The 26804-nt window shown below is 40.5% G+C and overlaps 2 protein-coding genes across 3 annotated transcripts in view; one reads left to right on the top strand and one right to left on the bottom strand.

Moving 5' to 3' along the window:
* The window catches only part of LOC125451991 (uncharacterized), a 112922-nt gene extending 92988 nt beyond the window's left edge, over positions 1-19934 (bottom strand). The window contains exons 1-3 of the mRNA XM_048529837.2: positions 19713-19934; positions 10751-10883; positions 2820-2899 (exon numbers count right to left, since the gene is read on the bottom strand). Of these exons, the coding sequence (XP_048385794.2) occupies positions 2820-2899; positions 10751-10883; positions 19713-19715 (216 nt within the window). The 5' untranslated portion in view covers positions 19716-19934. The remainder of the gene's footprint in view (positions 1-2819; positions 2900-10750; positions 10884-19712) is intronic.
* An 888-nt stretch (positions 19935-20822) lies between these two features.
* riok1 (RIO kinase 1 (yeast)) overlaps positions 20823-26804 on the top strand; it is a 39651-nt gene continuing 33669 nt past the window's right edge. The window contains exons 1-3 of one of the 2 annotated variants that reach the window (XM_048529089.2): positions 20823-21093; positions 22775-22955; positions 26065-26152. In XM_048529089.2, the coding sequence (XP_048385046.1) occupies positions 20990-21093; positions 22775-22955; positions 26065-26152 (373 nt within the window). In that variant the 5' untranslated portion in view covers positions 20823-20989. The remainder of the gene's footprint in view (positions 21094-22774; positions 22956-26064; positions 26153-26804) is intronic. The other variant, XM_048529090.2, reaches the window with a different exon arrangement.

Genomic DNA, 26804 nt, shown 5'->3' with positions numbered 1-26804 from the left:
AATTGCTCCATATGGTTAAAACCCACCAGTGAGGAGTTATAGGACTTGGAGGGATTCTAATTATTGAAAGCTTAGGCACGTATGCATTTGCTTCACTGAAAATCACGTGAGGAATATTTAAGAGCATCGGCAATAGCTTTAACTGCAGATCTTATTTCCATACATTTGGCTACGCTTGAAGGATAATGATTTCTCTGTAGGAAAGCTATCAACAGTTCTTTTCTCTCACTTCCTATTTCAGCTTCACTCAAGTAATTAATGTCAATTGTTCAAGGATAAACCCCACTGACATGGGATTGTAGATATTTTCTAAACAACCAGTACAGAGATGTCATTGCACACTTCTGGGGTAGGTGAGACTTGAACCCAGGTCTACTGGTCCAGAGGTTGGAACATGACCACTGCAGAACCTGATGTGGAATTATAACCCGCTTTTCTCACACTCATTGCTGTCTTTTTATGAGCAATAATTGGTCTTGACTGTGATAGAACGCAGCTACAGTAGTTTAAACAATAAATTACAGCAGGCAAGTAATGGGCTAAACAAAATTAATCTGAATACAAAAGATTCTGTCCTGTACCCTTATGACCAAGGATGATGTACACAAACATTGCTGATTCAGTTTCATTCATCTTAAATAACACAGTTTCAATCAGCAGTTTTCACAGCATCATAGAATCCCTACAGCGTGGAAGGAGGCCGTTCGGCCCAACCAGTCCATACCAAACCACACTGCTGTAACCCACCTAATCTACACATCCCTGAACACTAAGTGCAATTTAGTGTGGCCAATCCACCAAGCATGCTTTGGCTCCAAATGTTATGATTGACTTAAGATGCGAAGGAGAAAGTTTAAAGGAGATGTCTAATGCAAAGTCTGAACACAGAGGGTGGTAGGAGTCTGGACTACTCTGCCAAGGGAGATGGTAGAAGCAGATACAACAGCAACATTTCTCAGGCATTTGGACAGAAACACGAACAGGCAGGGAAATGAGGGATATGAACCATGGTGTGGGCAGTTAGGATTAGTGCAGAATAGCATCATGGTCGGCATAGACATGGTGGGCCGAAGGGCCCATCCCTGTGCTGTAATGTTTCACGTTAATTTTTTTAGTATCATTCATGAAATGTGGATGTCACTGACTACGCCAGCATTTACTGCCTATCCCAGTAGGTAGTTGAGTGTCAATCACATTGCTGTGGGTCCGGAGTCACAAGTAGGCCTTTAATAATGACAGATTTCCGTCCCTTAAAAAAGGTCATTAGTGAACCAGATGGGTTTTTACACGAGTCAATAGCGGTTCCATGGTCACCATGAAACCAGCTTTAAATTCCAGAATTTTACCAGATATTTACAGATAATTCCTTTAAGTTTATCTGTATGTTTTAATAATGTAAAACTGACTGAACATTTGAAAAAAAAGCCTCTCTAAACTGAAGCCAAAGATGCCAGCTTATCACAAGAGGCATGCTTTGGGAAAGGAAAAGGGAGTAAAGACACTCTTTACTTTATCTTCTAATTGTTGGAAAATTTAATATACAAAATTTGGTAAACTTTCCAACAGATCAACGAACATTGAAAGCAAGAATTAATGCTTTTGGCCTTGCATTATCCCAAATCACCTCCACTACTGAAGCACATACAAAATAACAGTGGAAATCTAAGTGAAACAAAGGGCATTTTTTCTGCCTCCAACTAATCTATTTTTCTGTCTGCAGCAACTTTAACAGAAAAGCAGACACGAAAGTGATGAGTTAGCTCTTTCACATTCCACTAACACTCGACAGCTTTCCTCCAATGTTAAAACAAAATCACAGTGAATCTCCCCTCACCATATTAGTTGTCAATTTGGTTGAGACTCTCTTTACTGTCAGGAAATTTATCAAATCTGCAACAAGTTAAATGGAGGACTGACTAAAAGACATAACGTTTCTACAGCAATGATAGAAGCAAACAGCAGGACAATTTCAAGTCATTACAGCAAGTGTTTAATCACCTGGCACCACTACCAAATCAATCTAAGAATTTTGAGAACTGGGTTTAAGCTCCATCCCATCTGGTACTGAAATGCAGATTTTTTAAAAATTGGACAAGTTGATTTACTATCCCTAAGTTGCACAGCTTCCATTAAACAGCAGTTTATCCTTGTCAACTTTCAAAGAAACCAAGGACGGACTAGCAGAAATGTAGAAGCTATGGCCTGATGACAATTTTGGCACAACACAAGGCTATTTTTATAGCATCATTTATTTGTCAGGTAGGTAGGAGGTGGCCTTAAAGCAAAGCTGCTAGAGAAACCTAACAAGATGTGGCTATAAAAACCTAGAAAAAGGTCACAACAAGTCACAATTTTTAGGGATTTTCTCCCCAATTCTGCACGGAAACAAGCCTCAGCACAGGTATGTTTAATTGCAATGAGATTCACTGCATTTCCTGGAAACTATACTGCTGCACTTCCTAGGGCTTTGTGCATTCTTATTAGGTACGTTCAGTTACGGGTCACCTACAAAGTATCTGGTCAGATCTTGTGGTATCCTTAAACTATCTAGGTAAAATTGAGAAATTCCAGGGAAGCAGACCAAAATGTGATAATCACAAATGTGGATTTAGCTCAGATGACTGACGAACTTGATCAATATGATTTCAATGTCATGGAAGGCACTTTAGCTTTGCAGGTCTCCCACCAACAACCATAGACTGGTTGATGGTTTACAGGAGTCACGTAGATTTTGCAATCTTGTTTTTAATGATGTATTGACATTCTACAATAGATTCTACTTTAATAATCGTCAACCCAATGCAACATCTTCAACCGACCTCCTCTGCAGCAGCATTATCAGTCTTCTTTTCTGAGGGAAAGTCTTCATCCTTTATTACAGATTCTTCAGTATCGCTTTCTAAGAATAAAACCAAAAATACACCAAGATATTTCACAGCACATTTCACATAACCTATAGAACGTACAGAAATTTGTCATGGAGCTTGATTTTAAAGCTCCATCATCATTCATTCTTCACAACAGCAGGCAAATAACTTTTATTTCTAAAAAACAAAACTAATGAACATTTTACTGGTTAGGTATAGTGGCCCGCAATTAAAACTATGTGGAATACCAGTTCCTGCAGTCAACCTGTAAAAATGACTGTGACAAAATAAGCGAAAGAATGGAAATCTGCTGATCTAAGATAAATGTCATTTTTTGGGGGGCAAATGGTCCCATGGGCAATGTGTCTCACGTAGGATGTTCTTTAACTGCATCAAATACAGATAAATATGTAGTATTGCTTATCCTCAGGAAATTCAATGAGAGTGCGACTCATGCTAAATTCCCCTGCTGCACCTTCCCTTCACTCTCATCTCAATCTTAATTTTGATACTGCTTCCACAATTTTTGAGTCATTTATAAAGTCATGGAAGTTGAGTCAGCTGAGCACCAGACCAAAAAAAGTGAATTATGGCTCTGAATGCAGTTTAGAAAGCCTAATTTACTAAGCAGAATATGCAGGTGCTGACAGATGGTATGATGCAACATACAGACTGCAAGCAAAATTTTCAACCAGAAGAATGCTCTCACTAACAAGGAAGGCACATACAAGAATTGCTGACAAAATGTTTCTGTTGGATACCTGTCCAATTGGTACAGTGCACTAATATGTTGGCTTGCTAATAATAACAATGAAAGCTCCACGTGATATTGTTTTTCTCCCCATTTAGTTTTTGTTTTAGATTACTTTGCACTTTTTTTTTCCAAACGAACAATCTCTAAGTCTGGGTTCTCCTTTTCCTTTAGCTATCAGTTAAGATTGCAATGTGATGCAGAAAGGAAAGACAACAGAGAAGAGTCCCGACCCGAAACGTCAACTTTCCTGCTCCTCTGATGCTGCCTGGCCTGTTGTGTTCATCCAGTTCCACACTGTGTTGTCTCTGACTCCAGCATCTGCAGTTCTTACTATCTCTGACTATTAGCCAAGTTAGCTTATTGAAATTGTAATTAAATAAATTGCAAGAACTTATAAATGGGTTATGGTCCATGGACCCATGAAGATTGAACATTTTATTACAGAGGGGGAATTGAAGGTGGCAAGACGCACTTGTTCATTCCACCCTATTTAAATTTCAGCTGCCTGGGTTGTGACTTTGAATCCAGAGGCCTCCCGAGTTCACTCATGTTCATTTAAAGGGTCGGGCCAGGACAGCACAGCCAAAGATTGGGACAGAATGTATCATGGCCGTGAAATCAAATAATAAGCTACTCACCCACACTGTATTTGCTGCTCCTCCAATCACTGATTGCGTACCTTTCTTACTGGTGAGCTTTATCAACAGCAAACATGGGAGAAAAATGGCCTGTAATTGCAAGAGCAATTCTTCGTAGATCCCTCACTTCCATTTACTTGTACTTTTTAACAGCAAGTCTTTGGGTCAGTTAGACAGGCATGGAAGGTTGGATTCTGACCCAGACATTGTCTGTTGGACAACCCGGACCTGAGGACATCAGCAGTTGTGGAACAGGTAACAATACACCAGGCACCATTAATGATGAGCAAAAACAAAGCCACCTCAAGGCATTTATACCAGGATGTCTATGAAGATGCTTTGGGTGAACAGTCAAATTCTAATGATAAAGAGGAGAAAAACCACGTAGTGATTGGAATAAGGCCAGCCAGCTGGACATAACAGAATGAGTTCCCTGATTAGGGGAGTAATATTAGTAACATCAGCAGATTTGCTGATGACACAAAGCTGGGTGTGAAATGTGAGGAGGATTTTATGAGAATACAGGGTGGCTTGGACAGGCTAGGTGAGTGGACGGATGCATGGCAGATGCAGTTTAATGTGGATAAATGTGTGTTTATCCACTTTGGTAGCAAGAACAGGAAGGAAGATTACTATCTAAATGGAGCCAAGTTAGGTAAAGGGGAAGGACAACGAGATCTAGGTGTTCTTGTACATCTGTACATGAAAGCAAGCATGCAGGTACAGCAGGCAGAGAAGAAAGCTAATAGCATGCTGGCCTTCATAACAACAGGAATTGAGTACAAGGAGCAAAGAGGTCCTTCTGCATCTGTACAGTGCCCTGGTGAGACCGCACCTGGAGTACTGTGTGCAGTTTTGGTCTCCAAATGAGGAAGGGCATTCTTGCTATTGAGGGAGTGCAGCAACGGTTCACGAGGTCAATTCACAGAATGGCGGGACTATCATATGTTGAAAGATTGGAGCGACTGGGCTTGTATACACGAGTTTAGAAGGATGAGAGGGGATCTGATTGAGACATATTAGATTAAGGGATTGGACACTCTGGAAGCAGGAAACATGTTTCCGCTGATGGGCGAGTCCAGAACCAGAGGTCATAGTTTAAAAATAAGGGGTAGGCCATTTAGGCCAGAGTTGAGGAAAAACTTCTTCACCCAGAGAGTGGTGGATATATGGATTGCTCTGTCCCAGAAGGCAGTGGAGGCCAACTATCTGGATACTTTCAAGAAAGAGATGGATAGAGCTCTTAAAGATAGTGGAATCAAGGGTTATGGAATAAGGCAGGAACAGCATACTGATTGTGGATGATCAGCCATGATCATAACGAATAGTGGTGCTGGCTCGAAGGGCCAAATGGCCTACTCCAGCACCGATTGTCTATTAGGGCTGTTAATCCGGTCCAATCAGGGAGCCCTGGCTAACATAAAAACACAGTGCGTGTCAGAGATACTGACACTGTGGTACCAGACTCTGAATGAGGTAGTACTATGATCGAGGACTGTTCATGTGTAAATAAAGGAGGATATAGCGATGGGACACTGGCCTCATTGAGTTCTTTCAGTGGCGATGACAGTAAAGCATGATCCTGGAGAAACTTGCTCGCAAGAGTCATCTCTGAGTAGGGGTAAGCATTTCTTGAATCATGCCTTTGTTTAGGAAGCTTGACTCATTGGACCTTACTGTCAAGGAATGGGCCCAATGTGTGGAAAGAATGCATTATTTTTTTCAAAAAAAAAATTGCAGCTCATAGATAATATGGAGCAGTCAATTCCACACGCATACACATACTGGTCAGGTGCTGATAACCTGTGCCAAGAGCCAATAGCTCAACAGTCAACCATGTTGGAAGAATTTAAACAAGCTATAGGTGACCACTGCCCTACACACAAACACAGCTAAATGTATGCACATATGGCCTCAAGCAGTTGCATGAATGGTAAAGGATGATAATTGCAGGGAGTAGTTCCTGAAATTGAGATAGGCCTTACTGATCTTGTGAGTTTCTCCCACATTTCCATACCCCACTTCATTCAGATCTCTATTATAGATTTTCCCTTTGCGTCTATTCTGATGAGTGCAAGACAAAGCTTCAACAACATTTCTCTTTATCCGTAAAGACATGTGATTCAAAACGTATTTTGTCTAATAATTTTGCCATTATGTAAAGCATGTTGACACAATCAGTATATAGACACAGGTTTCTGCACTTTGAAATTGCTGACAACAGCTATTTCATACTCTGTCGCAGTAAAAAGTATTCAATTCATTTTTTCCAGTCTCTCTCTTCTGCTTTCAAATCTTTATCCCCAATTTCTACAGTAGATAATTCAGTAGTGAGATTGTGAAAACTGGGCAGTTGTGGGCTGCTTTACTTTTTTTTCTACCAATTAGAAATTCAGCTGAACAAATAATGTTTTGGGGCACTGACGAAATAGCGTGCACAGATGCATAAGACAGATTAGAAGCACTATTTTAGTATTGTAACCAGTGAGGAAGTATTGTCCTTCAGAGATATTAAGAACTGCCAAAGCCTTTTTCCTGAATAAAGTTTCTGACCAGAAACACCAGCTTTTTTGCTCCTCTGTTGCACCTGGCCTGCTGTGTTCCTCCAGCTTCACACTCATCTAGGAAATATGGTCCTTTATTTGTGACCGATTTCTAAAAGGACAGCTATTAAATCACATAGATAAAAATAGCACATTTGTCTCACCGATTATTAGTGGTCAAGGATGGAGAGAAGAATCCCATACTAGCTTAAATCTTGAACATAAATCACATCACTAACTTAAATCACCATTAACTGTATTCAAAGTGAGTAAAAAGCTCATTTTATTGAAGAAGTGGTGCTGGAGATCTTAAAATTCACAAAGATTGATAAATCCTTGGGACCTAATGAGACATACCCTAGAACTTTATGGGAAGCTAGCGAAGAGATCGTTGGGCCACTTGCTGAGATATTCATGTCATTAACAGCCACAGATGAGGTGCCAGAGACTGGAGGTTAGCTACAGCGCCATTTTTTAAGAAAGTTCTCTGGCTTTTCCTGAGCACCTAAGAGACCGGTAAGCCTGAAATCAGTGGTGGGTATGTTGCTGGAGGGGATTCTGAGGGACAGGACTTGCATTTGGAAAGACAAAGACTGATTAGGGATGGTCAGCATGGCTTTGTGCAGGAGAAATTGTATTTCACTAACTTGATTGGGTTTTTTGAAGAAGTTAACAAGAGGAGGATTGATGAAGTCAGAGCAGTAAACGTGGTGTTCACAGTCTTCAGCAAAAAGTGTTCAACGGTGTTCCACATGGTAATCTGGTAAGTAAGGTTAGATCACATGGGATCCAATTGGATATATAATTGGCTCGAAGGCAGAAGACAGTGGTGGTACAAGGTTGCTTTTCAGACTGGAGGCCTGTCTGTGTGCTGCAAGGTTTGGTGCTGGGAGCACTAGTTTTTTGCCATTAAAGTAATTTGGATGTGAATATTGGAGGTTTGGTTAGAAAGTTTGCTGATAACACCAAAATAGGTGGTGTAAATGGACAGAAGTAAATCATCCTAGAATACAATGGAACTTTGAACATATGGGCCAATGGGCCAAGGACAGCCAGATGGCATTTATTTCAGATAAATGTAAGGTGTTGTATTTTGGAAGGGAAACCAGGACAGGACATATACAGTTAACAGTAAGGTTCATGGACAGAGCTGACAAACAAAGAGACATATGGGTGCACATGCATATTGCCGTGAAAGTGGAGTTGCAGGTAAACAGGGTGGTGATAAAGGCATTTGGCTCACTTGCCTTCATCAGTCAGTGCACTGAGTATAGGAATGGGATGTCATGTTGCAGCTGTACAAAACATTGACGAGGCCTCTTCTGTTGAACTGTGTGCAGTTCTGGTCACCCTATTATAGGAAGGATATCACGAAACTGAGGACAGTTCAAAAATAATTTACCAGGATGTTGTCAGGAATGGAGGGCTTGAGTTATAAAAACAGGCTGGGATTTTTTTCACTGGAGCATAGAGGGTTGAGGGGTCATCTTATTGACATACATAAGATCATGAGGGGCACCACTAAGGTGATTGACAATGGTATTTTCCCAGGGTGGGGGAGTTCAAAACTAGGGGGCGTATTTTTAAAGGTGACAGGAGAAAGATTTAAGGACATGAGGGGCAACCTTTATTACAGTGGCTTGTGTTTGGAACGAATTGCCAGAGGAAGTGGAGGATGCAGGTACAGTAGCAATGCTTAAGACGTTTGGAAAAGTACATGAATAGGAAAGGTTTGGAGGCATATGGACCAAATAAGGAGGTGGGAACGTGGTCGGCGTGGATTAATTGGACCAAAGGGTCTGTTTCCATGCTGCATGACTGACAGTTGCAGTAAAAGAAAAACACTAGAAGTAAACATATGATTCACCTTGTAATATGGTTATAGAATCCTTCCACACAGTATTTTCACCCAGTTACCAACATTCATGAGTTGGGAAACATAAAACATCAAAGCAGGAATAGGCCATTCGGCCTGTTCAGTCACACTACCATTCAACATGCTCACATTGATTCTCTATTGCAATACATTACTCCCACTCTCTCCCCATACCCTCTGACACCTTTAGCATCTAGAAATCTACCACTTCCTTAAATATTTAGTTACTTGAATAAATGTGAGATTGCCATTCTGTCAGCTTCAGTAGGAAAAAGAGTATATTTAGTGACTTGGCCTCCCAAGTCTTCTGTGGTACAGAATTCTACAGGGTCACCACTTTCAAAAGAAATTTCTCCTCATCTTAGTACCAAACGATCTATCACAAATCTTGAGACTCTCCAAGCAAGGGAAATATCATCCCTGCAAATGGCCTATTAGAATTTTATACACTTCAAGTCAGAGCCTCTGCATTTTTCCAAACTCCTACAAATGCAGGTCTACTCAACCAATCTCTCCACACAGGCCAAACCTGTCATGTCAGGAATCGGTCTGGTAAACCTTCACTGCACTCTCTCCTGGATAAGTATTTTCTTAAAGAAATTAAAATTGTGCACAATACTCGAGATGTAGTCCCACCATGGCTTTGCACAGCTGCAGTAAAACGTCTTCACTTCATACTCTCTTGTAATGAAGCCAAACATACCATTTACCTCAACTGTTTAATGCACCCACCTGCTTGCTTTCAATAACCATAGTACAAAGACAGCCATGTCTCTTTACGCATAACATTTCTCAATCTATCACCATTTAAATAATACTGTCTACTTCAGGAGCAAAAACGGAATGTGAATAAATATGAGTGCCATTCTGTTCCATCTTCTATTCATTCAATGTGTCTAAATTGCCTTGAAGTCACTTTACATCCTCCTCAATCACACCTACATTTTTACAGCAAACAAAGAGAGGTCAGTGTGGGCTATTGGGGCGAAGGGTTGGCTTCCATTCTGCCTGGCACCATTTTTAAAAGAAAAAAATTGATACCTTCATCCATACCAGTGATGCATCGTAAACAACTGGGGCCCAGTGGCCGATTCCTGAAACATCTGACTTGTCACTGCTTTCCACTTCGAAAGCAAGCAATTTATTCTTACTTTGTTTCCTATCTGCTAATAGTACACCAAAAAATTCCAATAATTTCACGTGCTTTGACATTGCACCTTTTACGTGGAACTTTTCATCAATAACATTCTGAAATCCAAGTATAAATACGCCCACTGGTTCTTCCTTCACTATTTCATAAGTGACGGCCTCAAAAATACACACCAGGTTTGTCAAATATGATTTCCCTTTCAAAAATCCATGCTGATTGAGTGCAATCCCACTAGTATTTTCAAAGTGTCCCGATAGATCATTTCTTTGATCAGACTCCATTTTCCCAACTACAGACAGTAGGCTAAAATCAGTTTAAGTTATAGTCTTCTCTCTTCCTACATTTTTAAAAATAGAGTACTTACATTTTCAATGCCTCGATATGCCAAGACTGTTTCAGAATCTACACAGGATGACAACCAACTCATTACTTCAATGGCCAACTCGTTTAGTATCCTGGGATATTGATTTTCAATCTCTGGGGATTCACGAGCTTTCAGGCCCATTAATTTCTCCAAGGCTTTTCTTTTTAACTAATACCAATTTCCTTCCATTTCCCCTATCCCAACAGATCCTTGCTGCACTAAATTTTGGAACGTGAATGCTGGTGTAATCAACATCACCACTGAACCTGGTTTTTCTTTACATACATTTTGCTCAGGTGTTGCTATATCCTGGCCAACTGTAGGAAGCCCTAGCCAATATTTTCCATCTTTATCTCATGATGCTGGGACCTGTATTCCCTCAACTCTGCCAGTTGGTGACTGCATTACACTCTAGAAATCAAATCTGAGGGCCTGTGTATTTTAAAGGTTCAATTTCATGCCAGGCCTTCAGTCAAAACTGTAGGAATTCTGTATTTATTGACAAACTAAGGTGTGTATTCATACAATGAGGAGAATTTGGATACTAAGTAAACTTACCACAGGAAAATGTCTCAGAAAAAGATGATAAATCCAGATTTTGCGAAAATTCTTCCAAAGCATCCAAACAAAGACTGTTATCACAATCTGCTTTCCTTTTTTCCTCTGGGTAGCCATTGCCGTTGATTTCATCCTGGTTTGAAACCAGACAGAAGAAAGATAGTACACGTGCCAGTGTAGGAAATCATAGATCAAGTACAAGAACACAGTCAATGAACAAAAATTCTTACACACTCTATTGGAGTCAAAAAATGAAATCTTGCTTCAAATTCCTCTTTTACTGAAAGTTGAAGTGAACAAGATAATGCAAAAACATCTATCAGAAGGTTGTCCTTACAATTATAATGGGATATACCACAATATTGAATATTTTGCTAAACATACATATAAATTATACCTTTCAAGCTAACTATCCAGTACATCTATAAATTAACTTTTGTTGCATGTTACTTAAAAGAAAAATTCACATGGACATTTTCTTTATATTCTTACAATAGTTTGTCAGCTGAAAATAATCTTAGTTAATTGAGTGGTTAGTTAGCAAGTAACTCAAGCAAATCAAAGAAGGCCCTTTCAGAATTCCTAGCCTATGCTAAATGGATGTCAGACACACAGTAGGATTGGTGCAACAGTTGTCCTCAAGTGCTCTGGGTCAGTACAGCAAAAACCAGCAAGGGTTCTCTCTCGGGTTTGACAAATAGTTTGTAGACCAACACTAACCAAGAGCACACAGAAACTGATGAAGGCTCACCAGCCAAAGGTTCAGCGGCTATCTGGCAGAATGGAATTATAAGAACTAACAACCCAGGAATTAAGGTATGCCTATTTCTGTGCCAGCAAGAGCCCAGTGCATTCTCTGTGCATAAATGAAGAAGCCAAAGATTCCCATTATTGGCCTCAAACACAATGGTCACATTATAATGGTCTAGCAAGAAGCAGCCCAAAATCAGGAGTCTTCTCACACTACAATGGTGATAATTGTTGGGGAGGGGGGGGGAGAGGAGGAGTGGGGGCTTCGGTTAGAACAGTCAAACAAATTTCAAGCATTACGATGTCCTTGCACAATAAGGCAAGTGTGGACCTTTAGCCAGGAATCGTGCATGGTTTCAGCTTGCCACAACAGGGCCTTGGCAATCTGATTAGCACTGAAGAATATGTGGTGCAGCGATCAAATTCAATTCCAATATCCTTGGGAGGAGGAGGAAAGGAAATCAACAAGCAAACAAGGAAGCAAATCATGTAGCAAAGATTTCTAACTTCTTAAATTCTTGCCAACTGTATCTTTGTGGAAATGGAATAAATTGGCCTCGTTCCTCTGCAATAAAAATGGAATGCTTCCAAGCCTGAAGTCCACAAAACCGTTAAAATGATTTGCACTCACACTACTGTCAGAAAGTTCATACCCGATCCGGTGTTTTGCACATATGGTACCAAAGTAGCTCCATATGTCGGTACTTTTTAAACAAATCACTGTAGTACAAAGTGAAAATTATTAATTTGCAAACTCAATTTAACTTATTGCAAGCCACTGTATATTGGGAAGAAAATGGGTTAATCATATAGAACATAGAACACTACATTCCTGTATAGGCCCTTTGACCCTCGAAGTTGCGTCGACCTGTGAAACCAAATTGAAGCCCATCTAACCTACACTATTCCATTATCATCCATATGTTTATACAATGACCATTTAAATGCCCTTAAACTTGCCGAGTCTACTACTGTTGCAGGCAGGGCATTCCAAGCCCTTACTACTCTCTGGAGGAAAGAACTTATCTCTGACATCTGTCCTATATCTATCACCCCTCAATTTAAAGCTAGCCATCACTATCTGAGGAAAAAGGCTCTCACTGTCCACCCTATCTAATCCTGTGATCATCTTGTATATGTCTTTATTAAGTCGTCTCTTAACCTTCTTCTCTCTAATGAAAACAGCCTCAAGTCCCTCAGCCTCTCCTCAAGTCCTTCCCTCCATACCAGGCAACATCCTGGTAAATCTCCTCTGCACCCTTGCCAATGCTTCCACATCCTTCCTATAATGCGGCAACCAGAACTGTACGCAATACTCCAAGTGCGGCCGCACCACAGTTTTGTACAGCTGCAACATGACCTCATGGCTCCAAAACTCAATCCCTCTCCAAATAAAACCTAACACACCATACACCTTCTCAGCAACCCTACCAACCTGGGTAACAACTTTCAGGGATCTATGCACATGGACACCAAGATCTCTTTGCTCGTTCACACTACCAAGAATATTACCATTAGCCAGTACTCTGTATTCCTGTTACTCCTTCCAAAGTGAGTCAGCTCACACTTTTCTGCAGTAAACTCCATTTTCCATCTCTCAGCCCAACTCTGCAGCTTATCTATGTCCCTCTGTAGCCTGCAACATCCGTCTGCACTATCCACAAATCCACCGACTTTATTGTAATCTGCAAATTTACTAACCTATCCTTCTATGCCCTCATCCAGGTCATTTATAAAAATGACAAACAGCAGAGGCGTGAAAACAGATCCTTGTGGTACACCACAAGTAACAGAACTCCAGGGTGAACATTTCCCATGAATCACCACCCACTGTCTTCTTCCAACTAGCTGATTTTTGATCCAAACCGCTAAATCACCCTCAATTGCACGACTCCGTATTTTATGCAATAGCCTACCGTGGGGAACCTTGTCAAGTGCTTCACTGAAATCCATAAACACCACATCAACCGCTTTACCCTCATCCACTTGTTTGGTCATCTTCTCAAAAGAACTCAATAAGGTTTGTGAGGCACGACCTACCCTTCACAAAACCATGCTGACTATCCCTAATCAAATAATTCCTTTCGAGATGATTATAAACCTTTCAATTTTATTCTAATCCTTTCCAACACTTTACCCACAACTGAAGTGAGGCTCACTGGTCTGCAATTACCAGGATTGTGCCTCCTCCCCTTCTTGAACAAGAGGGCAACATTTGCTATACTCCAGTCTTCTGGCACAATTTGCAGCTCATTTGCTCCTTTAGAAGCCAGTTAATGGGCTGGGCATGCTGGGACCTTGTTTTTAATGGAGATTTCGGTCAGCTCAGACAGTATCAGCTATTCACTTTGTTGCAAGGATAAGAAAGGGTAACTTGAAAGTGTAAGAATCCTCTTCATGCCTTTGTGTGTCCTAAACAGTATTACTGCGCTTTACAATAGCATTTCTTTACTCAGAGTGGTAAGAGCGTGGAACGCCTTGCCTGCTAATGTAGTTAACTCAGCCACATTAGGGCATTTAAACAGTCCTTGCATAAGCATATGGATGATGATGGAATAGTGTCGGGGGATGGGCTTAGATTAGTTCACAGGTCGGCGCAACATCGAGGGCCAAAGGCTGTCTTGCTCTACGTTCTATTTCCTACTCATATTCCACCACAGGCCTTGATGCTGCTGGTTCTTTGAGGCACGGCCTGCTCTCTTCAGCTAGGTGGCAACGGTCCCCACATTCTGAACACTTAATCCGAACTATCAACAACTTTTATCCCCCAACACTTCACCTCTCCTTCACCCCCCCATAGCATAAATGCTGCCCCCTCCACACTTAACTTCAGCTCTGATGAAGAGTTATCTAGCCCCCAAACGTTAGCTCACTTTCTCTTCCTGGATGCTGCCTGACCCACTGCGTTCCCCAGTATTTTGTTTTCAGTTCTGATTCTAGCCATTGCAGTAATTTGCTTCTAAAATAGTCACCACCATGGCTGGGTATATATCTATTGTCGGTGCCAGGCCATCAGTGTCTCTAATTCAATGTTAAGCTCACATATGCATTAGGGCAACTACAGCTAAGGTGCATTTGGATGCTGAGTTCCAAAACAATCTGAAGGTCCAGCCAGTGATGTCAACATTTCTTTTTAAGGAACTGTGCAATAAAATCCATACATTGCTTGCATTGAGGCAGCATCTTCAAATTGTCACCTGTACAAAAGCAGGAGAATGGTGGAGGGAAACCAGGGCCCAAAATGGTAAAGCTTCCAGCAATCCAGCAGCTTATTTGTTGTCAGATGGCTTTCTATCAAGTCTAAGGCAAGGAGGTTCTGGACACAAAGACCTGTTGGTCAATTATAGGTCAACAGACCCAGAACTCAACAGCGAGACTACAGGTCAGAGCTTCTGCCAGCATAACACCATCCACCCCAATCCCTGGGATGTAGGATCATCCACTGTTATTTTAGACGAGGTCTCTTAAGATGCAATCATTGGGAAATTGGGGGATAGGAGTACCTCTTAACGGTCACCCTCTCCTGCCCTATGTCCAGTACCTCAATTATGTCGAGATTAATGCTGACTGTGTAGGAATTTCGTCCCCACACCAACCAATGACAGCCTGCCTGTGCTGGTTAACTATTCACCTAGGCCAACACTCCTCATCTTGTCTGGAGTTGAATTGATTGTGGCCCTGTCATTAATTGACCACATAAGGGCCTCACGTAGCAGCTGGATAAGAAGGTGGAGCTTGGTCTTATCTCACAAAGGTTCATTTCGGCAAAGGTAATAGTCGTCAGGGTTCAGGTACCCCAATGATCTAGCCTTATTAAGATTCCTTATTTTCACCTAAGATTGTGCCAAATATGTTTACACATTTACATTCATGAATCCAGTCAACTTAATCTGCAGAATATAAACAATAGGTATGATGTATTAGTTGTGTTTCCTCCATTTAGCTCTAAAGTAACTTTTCTCACCTGTGATAGATCTGATGATGCGCTGACAGTTTCAGTTACAAATGAAAGCTCATCTTTTGTATTGCTTACTGAACTAGTATCCAAAGGTGAAATGCTGTCAAACAGATACTGACTGTGACCAGCTTCTTTTGTTTCTAAGTTATCCATATGACTCCAGTTTTGAATTTTTTCATCACTCATTCCCAACTGCAGGAAAATTTCTAGAAAAGTATAATATGTGCAATAGATCATGTTTTGTACGTATTTTCCTTCAAAATATTTTCAATACATATGTGCCTAAAAATATGCACAATACAACCTCACATACAAAGTGATTTGATGCTCCCTTAAATTTCCTGTCTAAAATCTCCCAGAAAGTCTGCATTGCATATATAAAGTAATCTACAGATCTTGTTACTCCTTGTCCCAATTTGTCAGTCATTCCTACGAGCTCCACACTTGTTGCTTCCTTCTCTCTTACACATGGGTACATTTAAAATTCCATGGCTTTGATTTTCCAGTCGAGTTGCATCAACTTCTGCCCATTACACAAATGGTCTTTGGCAGGAAATTTTTCAGGAAGCACTAACTCTCAAATCATCTCCATCACATTAAATTTCACACCAGAAGTAGTGCTGACAAACATGCTTTAGGTAAAATGTATGAACAGTTGAATTAGAATGCTGTGCAAATGACAGATTGAGGCTACCCAATGTACTTTATCTCAAGTTGCCAGAGCAACATCAAATGGGATTTCCATGCCTTCCAGCATTGTTCTGTTTGGGAAAGAGGGTTATTTCAATCGTAAAAGGGGTTAAAAAGCTGATGGCACTGATTCTGTGTTTGTAATGATAGTGCAACAAGCAGCATTTAAAAGTCTGAGACAGACAGCAAGTTCAGAAATTCACATACGCATGGTTAAACGCAGAAGTTGCTGTCAGTTTGATTTTCTGCTCCAGAGTATATAGAATATTTTGATAGGGTAGACAAAGAACTGTTTATTAGCCGGTAGAACCAGAACCAAGTATCATAAATAAGATTCTTCTTGCATTCTCAGCTCAAAGGCTGGTTCACTGAGCCACAGCTAAGTTGCCTTGACTTTCCTTTAACCATGGACAAACCGAGGACGCGGGCCCTGTTTCTACTTTGGCTGAACAGGAATCAAACTCCAGGCTGTAGGTGTTAACCTGATCCATACCACTAGTCTTCGAGCCAAATGGCCGGCCACCACCAAATTTGAGACAATGATAAATCTGATCAGTAGAAAGTTTTTTTTGAAGCACTAACTCTCAAATCATCTCCATCACATTAAATTTCACACCATCGCCACCAAGGAGGGGTTGAGGCAACCAGCACAGATACATCAAAGGGGAATCTACATAAACATGAGGCAGAAAACAAGAGGATGAAGAAGTTGAAGGAGGATGGGAGGAGGCCATGTGAAACATAAGCACCAACACAGACTGGTTGGAGTAAATGGCTCAGGATTTCGGCCTGAAACATTGATTTTCCTGCTCATTGGATGTTGCCTGACCTGCTGTGCTTTTCCAGTTCCACATTAAATGTTTAACTTACACACAGCAATGGTCAATTTTGCTTTGTTAATGGATACTGGTATGCTCGGTGACGTACTAAGTACAGCTGAACTCAATGCATTCACTATGGCCAATTTTGAGGCTACAGCATATAGTTCTATTGCTGACATTCAAGTTCCTACTTGCGTTGTGCAGTTCAATTATCAATGCACAGTTGGGAACTTTACTAAAGACCAAGGATCAGGTTAAATTCTATCACAACCAAGCTAATCATTTCACTGCTCTAAGGCAAGATATAGCAGCACAATGAGCCATTCAGCCCATTGAGTCTGCTATGCTATTCAACTGTGGCTGATCGACTTTTTTTTGCAGCGTGTCAAAACATGTCAAAATATTGCCTGCAAATGGTCATATTATGCTTCTGAATTACATTTTTGTTGATAGAGTAAAATTTACTTGAATACATTAAATTGCTTGACTTATGCTTAAAAGGCGATTAACTAATGTAGAAGTTTAATCTATCCAGAGCTTCCTCTAGCTGATGGAATCCAAGAGAATAAGTCTTCAAGGGATGTGCACATTAGTTAGAAAAGCTGAAGAGTAACCAAACAATTCTAACTCCTCAAAAATGCATTTCTTTATTCACTTATTTTCCCAAATGCAGAAAATTCAGAAATTTAAAATAAGGCTTTCAAAATAATTAGATGAAAAATTATATATTTAACAATAATGTTATGAATCATACCTATTAAAGTTATCTTGTATGTGTATAAGTAGCTTCATTAATAAGCTCAGCTTCTATTAACTGTAATTGAAAACGTATATTTTGACTTTGAACGCTTTTGATCTATTACCTCCAGTGACAGATGGTACTGTTAAAGTATATAAAAACCCCTACTATTAATCAAGGTGATTTCTCATTATATTTCATTTTTCTTTGCCTTCTGATTATATTACTTTCTTTGCTCCTAATAACTTTAAAAGATGTTGGACTTCTTCTCACTTTTACTTAATATTTGCAACAGCCTCAAAATTCTAAAGGGTTCTTCTCATTTCCCACTGCAACTATGTCAAGAAGTTGACAAAACCATTATTTACAGCAACTCCTCCATCCCTCTCAAATAAATCCACCCTTACTACGAGAAAAATAAAGCTAGGCTGGGGTTGGGGTTGGGGGAGGTGGGGAAGCGAGAATTGGACAAAGTCACTGTTGACAATTCCCTAAATTAGTGCTCTCACTCCCGGTGTTCATTGCACAGCAGCAGTTGGTGTTCTGAGAAAAGTGGTGCAAACTGGTTCCACAATGGATTGCACGAAGTCCGATCAATGGGGTTAATGCTTGACAAATTTACTTTGAATCAGTCAATAAGTGAATGAGCATCACATTTTCCTCAGCTGTAACCTCTCCTTTGCTATTACTTAATGAGCAGGAGAAACCTAAACTGGCATAAACTTGTTTATCAAATTGCCAGTGGAGTTCTAACGGCACATGTGGAGCTCCAAGGATACTCCAGAACATCGGAGACAGAATTGGTGTGAAACTGTTAGTGAGAAATAGCAAACGAGAGAGAATAAGAACGGACATGGGATTATGATGCAGACAGAAGGTACAGACAAAAGAAAGACTCATGATGTTTACAACATATTTTCTTTACCAGGCTGCTACACCTATAAAATCTTTAGCATATTTAAGGATGTATATCAAAAATACATTACCAATACAAAACATTATAAAATTGTGGGCATGAGCTTAAACAGAACAAATATTCTATTGCTGAGATTGCAAACTGAACTATATCACAGCATGGAAACTGGAAACTAAGGATGATTTCCAGGAGTACAAGTCATCAGCAGGACACTTCCATGCTGATTTTTAACAACTGGCTCCTAATATTGTGGCCTCTGTTATACAGTAACTATTTTGATTTCATTCTGACTGTGGCATATGCAGTCCACAGAAAGAAAGAGTAAAACATTTGGTCAAACACCACAACAAAAGCTGATATGAAGATTTGTCTCACAGGCAAACGGGAAAGCAAGTCAACTACTCCTGGTCTATCGAATCCTGAGAAAGACTTACCCTCAGCAAAGCCAATATACATCTCATGTGACTTGTTTTGTTCTGCAATGCTATTGGTGGTCTCTCCAGTCAGCATTTCATTGGCACTGAGGAGAAAAGGTCATTTTCAAAAACAGTTGCACAGGCAAGGAGAAACAAGTTGACACAGGTCATGGGACTTTTCAGAATTTTATGATTTTGTGCACTGAAATCAAGAAGTAAAGAAGGTATTTTATAATGTGGAGGTACCACGAATGGACTGGGTCAGACAAGGTCAAAAATCAAATAAGATATAACCTGCCTTTCAATAGTAGTGGTTTTATTCAAATCAGTATTAAGTTTCAGAACACATTTAAAGGCAGATAACACATTGGCCTCTGAACCAGGAATTGTGGACCCTCACCCACCGTCTGCTTCCCATTCAGGTTGACTCTTGCATTGTGGATGCATGCCACATTGTCAGAGCTAGGATGTGAGATCTTAAACAACGCGGTCCCATCTAGCCGCTCGGGTTGACTGTTCAGGATCTCACCCACAGACTCGGAGTACAGATAGCGAAGCAGAAGAGAATCCCGTCTGATCATCGACGTTGCACTGCAGCGGGGGGAGGCGCAGTGTTGCTTTTTTTACCCCTCGCTCCCATTTGGCCCACCTTTTTCAAATGAAAATGCTCACCATTTGCTGTTAGCCTTAATCTTGCCGCATTCAGTGGGACACATAGAATTAGGCCACGTATTCCGGTCCATCTGCACAACTTGTACACCTCCAGCAGTAGCCTATCAATGCACAACTGGCATTTTCCCCCGACCTGCGCGCGGCACGCGGCTCAGACCTAGCGACGTCACCCATCGTCTGTGATATCACATTAGGGGCGCCCTCGTTACACTTTCAGCGTTCCGTGACGTCACCCAATTGGCAATGTGGTGCGTGCAGGCAGTGGGCAAAGAGTCACTTCTGATTATCCGTATTTCCGGAACCTCACCTGTATTGTGTAAACGTTATTTACAACATACACATGTCATCCGCCGAAACATGAACTTTTGCATGGGAGCAACGTAACCCAAATGAAAACTAAAAAAGAATCTCAATCGCCTATCCAAAAAGAGACCTGATATAATGATGAAAACAATAATCTCCCCTCTCCAGAGATAACACGGTGTGGAGCTAGAGGAACACAGTAGGCCGGGCAGTATCAGAGGGGCAGAAACGTTGACATTCTGAAATTTCTTCCAAAATGTCAACTTTCCTGCCCGTCTGATGCTGCCTGACCTGCTGTGTTCTTCCAGCTCCACACTAATCTCTGACACCAGCATCTGCAGTTCTTACTGTCTCTGAGTGAGTTATCTCCCCTGCCCGTACTTACACTCAGCCGCTGGTTATAGCAAGTTAAGCAAATGTTGTAAAATATCACGTTTTGTGGAATTTTTATTGCGAGTCGAGCTGTGGGATTTACAGGTGGCAGATCTAAAATAGTTGCCGGGTGTGAAGTGAGAACAAAAAAAAATGAAATGTATAAAACAAAGAACTGCGGATGCTAGCAGCCTGGAACAAAAACACGAATGCTGGAGAGACTCAGCATCTGATGATTTGACGCATGGAGTCCAACGGCCCTTTAGAACGAAGCTTCTCCAGCAATTTCTGCTTTTGTTTGCTTCAATTAAATGGAAACGTTATCAGATTAAAGCTAGACGGTATTTCCAAATATAGCACCCATCCAATAACGTCGAGATTGTTTCGTTTATTCGCGCAATTTACGCTGAATCGAGAAATATTTTATCTTTTTAGAAAGAAGAAATGCTTCTGTAAGACATTCCGATTATTGCTGACCGGGGTGGGGAAGGACGTCTCGTCGTGTTCAGGGGCTAATTATGGATGGCGATCTGCGTTTCGAAATCGCGTTTGTTTGCAGACCGTGGTGAGGTGTAGCCTGGAGCGAGGCGGCTGCCGTAGTCATGGCCGCCTCGTGCTCTAGCGGCAGCCTGTTGAGGAGCTCGAGCAGCCCCCGGGCCGTTTCTCCGCTTCCCGGGCAGTTTGATGATGCGGAAACCGAGCCCAGGTAAAGAGTGAGCAGTTACCGGGACAGGTCACACCTGACTCCCGCGGTTCTTGGATTAATATGAGTTACTTTCTTGGAAAAGTAATAAAATTTATCATAAGCAGAATTGAATACAGTTAGGAAGTTATGCATCAGTGATATAGGACACCGTATTGGTCACATTATTTAAGGAATGATGCATTGGAGGCAGTTCAGCAAAGATTAACTAGACTAAGGACTAGACCATTTCTGAGGAAGGGTCACCAGACCCAAAACATTAACGCTGGTTTTTTTCCTTCTTCACAGATGCTGCCAGACCCGCTGAGCTTTTCCAGCAACATCGGTTTTTGTTCCTGACTTAAATAAACTAATACTGGGGACAGAGGAGGTTGGGTGCGGTTGCAGTTCAAAATTGATGCTTGTCTCGGGTTCAACAGACTAGGCTTCTGTTAGCTGAAGTTTAGAATCCTGGGGGTGGGGGGTGGGGGTTGGGGTTGGGCTGTAGCAGTGATGGTGGCAGTAAGGTCGTCTTTGTCTAGAAGGCACAGTTGTCGGTGAGAGCTTGTTTGGTTCCAACATGGCTTTCTGACAACACTGTAGTTGGCTGAATTTGTTCATCTATGTCCTTTGGCCTGGCATCTCCTCTGCCTTAATGCATTTTTTAAATGTACACACTTCCGCTATTATCTCTGCTCATCTGTGAGCAGAGTTGTCATTCAGTATAAACAGGACAGTTTCTTGAGGAGCTGAATTCAAATACTGAGTACAGGAAGGCTATTTAAGCTCTTAATATACAGGTAGTTTGAACAAAAGACCAAATTTCAAAATAATTCAATGCACAATCAAGTGAAGTTACCAAATTCTAATCAATAAAATTGGGGAAATAGTTGCAGTATTTTTGATAGTTTAATTCTATCAGAGCAATAGGATTGCGATGGGAAATCAATCAAGTAAACAATTTCTTATACCAAATTCAGATATTCATTTAATATTTGCATACTTCCCTGGATCTGGTGTTATGATCCTGACTACTGTATTGCAGTCTCATGGAAATATGTTTGACTCTACTGTTTTTATCTTGAAAATTGTTGATGCTTTTTATTAGTTTGATTTGAAATTGGTTTCCAAACGCGCATTCACGCCATTATTAAGACCATTTACTTCCACCTATGTAACATTATCCATTGCTACCCTTACCTCATTTTAGCTGCTGAAATCAACGTTACATGCATCCCAACTCAGTCTCTTGTAGAACTATCACCCATACGTGTATTGGCCTCCTGTGGTACTCATTAGACAAAATTACAATTTTAATATTCTCAACCTTCTTTTAAAATCTCTTCATAGCCATATCAGTTCCTGTCATTGTAATCTTAATGTTCAAAACCATTCAAGAGCTCGCACTTTTCCCAATTTTAATGTCTTGCATATCTCTATTTTTATCCTTTCACCTTTGGCACCACTTTTCCCAACTGTGTCTCAGCTGTAAACTCTGGAATTCTCTCCTTACACCTCTGCACCTCTCCATGTCACTTGAAGGCTTTTCTTAAATCTTACCTGTTTGAATGAGCATGAGTATTTATCTATCTAATATCTTGTATGGTAGAATGATAAATTTTGTTGATAACTCTCTTGTTCTCAGCATCATGAGATGCTTTACTGTGCTAAAGGCACTGTATAAATGCATGCTGTTCTTGTTTAGTAATTGTGGCTATCCTGAGCAAACACAACAGGCAGTAAAAAAAGTCAACAACTTACAGCTAAGTAACTCAGCGGAAGAGGAATCTTATATCGAAAGCGATGATGGCGAAGAATGGGACTGGGATGATTGCGATGGAGACCTCACTAAGCGCTACACTGCTTCCAGGGATTACAATCAGCAGGTAGTATAGTGCTTTGAAATTGCAATCTACGTTGAATTTATTTCTTTGTTTGCTTACAGTTAAAATGAAAGGCATCTACCAATGAGTCTAAGTGTGAGGTTATGTGGTAGGAGGATCAGAAGTGGAAAGAAATTGAAAAATATTGACAATCAAAGGGACCTGGATGTCTTTGTTCATAAGCCACTGAAAGCTAACATGCAAATACAATGAGCAATTACGACGACAAATTGTTTATTTGTCTTTTATCACAAGGATTTACATCTAGAAACAAGCATGTTTTACTTCAGTTGTATAGAACCTTAATGAGACTGCATCTGGTGTATAGTTTGCAGTTTTGGTCCTGTTGCGTAGGGAAAGTAGAATTCACTTGGCATAATGGGAATGAGCATGAATTTGCCAGACGATACTTGGGATTGTGGGACTACAGGGAGATTGAGGAAGTGAGGTTCTATCCTTTAGAATTTAGAAGAATGAGATGTGATTTCAAGAAACTTACAAAATTTAATGGAAAAAGACAGAGTAAGTGCAAAAAGAATGTTTCCCAGGCTTAATTTCCAGCAGTTAATTGAGAGGTTGGGGAACAGTCTTGGGATAAGTGGCAAGCCGTTTAGGACTGCAATGAAGTATATCTTCATGTGGAGGTTTGCTTTTGGAACTCTTGGAATCCTCCACCCCAGAGGGCTATGGAAGATCAGGCATTAAATATTTTCAAGACAGAGGTCAACACAATAGGTTCTAGATGCTAATGGCATCAAGGGTAATAGGATAACCCGGGAAAATGGTGTTGAGCTAGGGGATCAGCTGTGATCTAGAATAACGTTGCATGTCCGGGGGGCTGAATAGATGACTCCACCTATTTCCAAAATGTAGAGATTATAACAGCCAAGACACATGATTCTGTTGCTATCAAATTTGAATCTTTGAGTAAATTCTATCTTCTGGGGTGCTCACCATATTCAGTGATGCCGTTAATCCAGAATATAATAGCAGGCTGATATTTGTCAATCGTACCTTGTGTTATTGAAGCCTCCAAATTGTTGGGCCAGTTGTTCAAAACATGATGTTTTATAATATTTTCTATTTTATGGTTTGAGATTGAAAACCTGTGTATCAAGAACATTCAAAGTACTATACATTGTGCATTCTTTTATTTTCATTTATTCTGGGCATTACCCCTTTTAGTGTGTGTGTATGTGTGTGCGTGTGAGATAAATTTTATATTCATTGCTTTAAACGTTGTTAAGTAAACCTTGTTCTTAAAGTGAGTCTTTTTTTAGCTAATTAAAGAATATGAAATGTATTTGCATCTTTCTTTGTAAAGTTCAACCAGATGTTTGATTTAGAGTCATAGAGCTGTACAGTACAGAAACAGACCCTTTGGTCCAACTTGTCCAAGCCCACGAGATATCCTAAATTAGTCTAGTCCCATTTGCCACCATTTGGCCCATATCCCTCTAAACCTTTCTTATTCATATACCCATTCAGATGCCTCTTAAATGTTATGATTGTATCAGCTTTCACCACTTCCTCTGGCAGCTCACTCCATGCATGCACCACCCTCTATGAAAAAGCTACCCCTTAAATCCCTTTTAATTCTTTACTCACTTACCTTAAAACTATACCCTCTAGTTTTGGACTCACTGCCACGTGCAAAATAGCCCCAGTCTATTCAGACTGTCCTTATAGTTCAAACCATCCAGGCCTGGCAACATCCTTGTACATCTTTTCTGAACCCTTTCAAGTTTCACGACATCCTTCCTATAGCAGGGAGACCAGAATTGAACTCAGCATTCTGAAAGTGGCCTGACCAATGTCCTGTACAGTGGCAACATGACCTCCCAACTCCTACACTCAAAGCACTGATCAATAAAGGCAAGCATACCAAATGCCACCTTCACTAACCTGTCTTCGTGCAACTCTACTTTCAAACATCTCCGAATCTGTGGTCTAAGGTCTCTTTGTTCAGCAACACTCGCCAGGACCTTAGCATTAAGTGTATAAGTCCTGCCCCAATTTGCCTTCTCAAAACGCAGCACCTCCTCTGCCACTACTCAACCCACCAGCCCATCTGATCAAGATCCCGTTGCAATCTGAGGTAGCCTTCTTGGCTGTCCTCTACACGTTCAATTTTGTTGTCATCTGCAAACTTACTAACTATATCTCCTGTGTTCACATCCAAATCATTTATATGAATGGCGAAAAGCAGTGGACCTAGCACCGATTCTTGTGGCACACTGCTGGTCGCAGGCTTCCTTTCTGAAAAGCAACCCTCCACCACCACCGTCTGAATCCTACCTTCACGCCAGCTCTGTATCCAAATGGCTACTTCTTCCTGTATTCCATGAGATCAAACCTTGCTACCCAGTCTACCATATGGGACCTCATCCAGTGCTTTACTGAAACGAATACAGATCATGTCCACCACTCTGCCTTCGTCAGTCCTCTTCGTTACTACTTTGAAAAAAACTCAAATCAAGTTAAGAAACATGACTTCGCACGCACAAAACTATGTTGATTGTCCCTAATCCATCCTTGCCTTTCCAAATACCTGGAAATCCCTCAGGACATCCTCCAACAATTTGCCTACCACCGATGTCAGCCTCACCTATCTATAGTTCCCTGGCTTTTCCTTACCACCTTGCTTAAATAGTGGTGCAGTATTAGACAACCTCCAGTCTTCTGGCACCTCAGCTGTGACTATTGATGGTACAAATATCTCAGCAATGGGCCCAGCAGTCACTTCCCTTACTTCCTACAAAGTTCGAGGGTACACCTGATCAGGTCACAGGGATTTATCCACTTTATGCATTTTAAGACGTCCAACACTACCACCTCTATAATATGGACCTTTTTCGAGATGTCGCTATTTCTTTCCCCAAATTCTCTGGCTTCCATATATTTCTCCACAGTATTGCTTTTAGTCTCCAGCCAAAATAAATATTGTATTTTTCTTATACTTTTTATAGACTTAGATTTTGTTTGTAGGCATTTTCTTATGTTCTGTTTTAGTTTCTTAATATTAATATATTACATAGGCCTGTTGTTTTGCTTAATTTTAAGTCCAGAGCGAATGTGTTTCATAGTTTCTTCTGCAATTTTGTCCTTTCAGGCAAATCGACAAATTTCGTGTAATTCAGCAAAGATGTCCACTCCAACAGACAAGCTTTTGAGAAAATTTGAACATAAAATTAATCTTGGTAGGTTTGTTGGTGCAGGGCTAGTTTCAAGTTGAGAAAATAGTGTGATAAAATATCAAACATAATATTATAATAATTAAGTCATTGAATAAATACATAAATGATTGGGATGTCCAGAGTTTTCTAACTTTCTAACAAATTAGTTGCCAAAAAGATAGAGGTCTGATAAATCATGTTAAAACTTAAGATAGCAAGTTTTTTTCTGTAACATTACCGATTTTCTTTCTTTTGCTCTATTTTACCTAAAAATAACCTTTTGAACTCTGATATCAAATTGCATTCAAATTCAATAATGTGAGCCTACCATTTTAATTTGGATTTTTGACACTTTATTGTTTTGTTACATGTTAAATAAACCGTTAAGCATTCCAAGTTACTATGTTAGAATGCGTAACCATAAGATATAGGAACATAATTGTGTGTCATTTGGCCCATTGAATCTGTTCCGCCATTCAATCATGGCTGATATTTTTCTCTTCTACCTCACCCCGTAACCCTTGATCTCCTTACCAATCAAGAAACTAGCTATCTCCATCCTCTGCTCAACCACTTGGTCTTTACAGCCTTCTGTGGCAATAAATTCCACAGATTAATCACTCTGGCTGAAGAAATTCCTCATCTTAATTCTAAAGAGTGGTCCCTTTACTCTGAG

The sequence above is a fragment of the Stegostoma tigrinum genome, chromosome 5 (assembly GCF_030684315.1).
Source record: "Stegostoma tigrinum isolate sSteTig4 chromosome 5, sSteTig4.hap1, whole genome shotgun sequence".
Taxonomy (NCBI): domain Eukaryota; kingdom Metazoa; phylum Chordata; class Chondrichthyes; order Orectolobiformes; family Stegostomatidae; genus Stegostoma; species Stegostoma tigrinum.
This window is presented reverse-complemented; position numbering and strand designations above follow the sequence as displayed.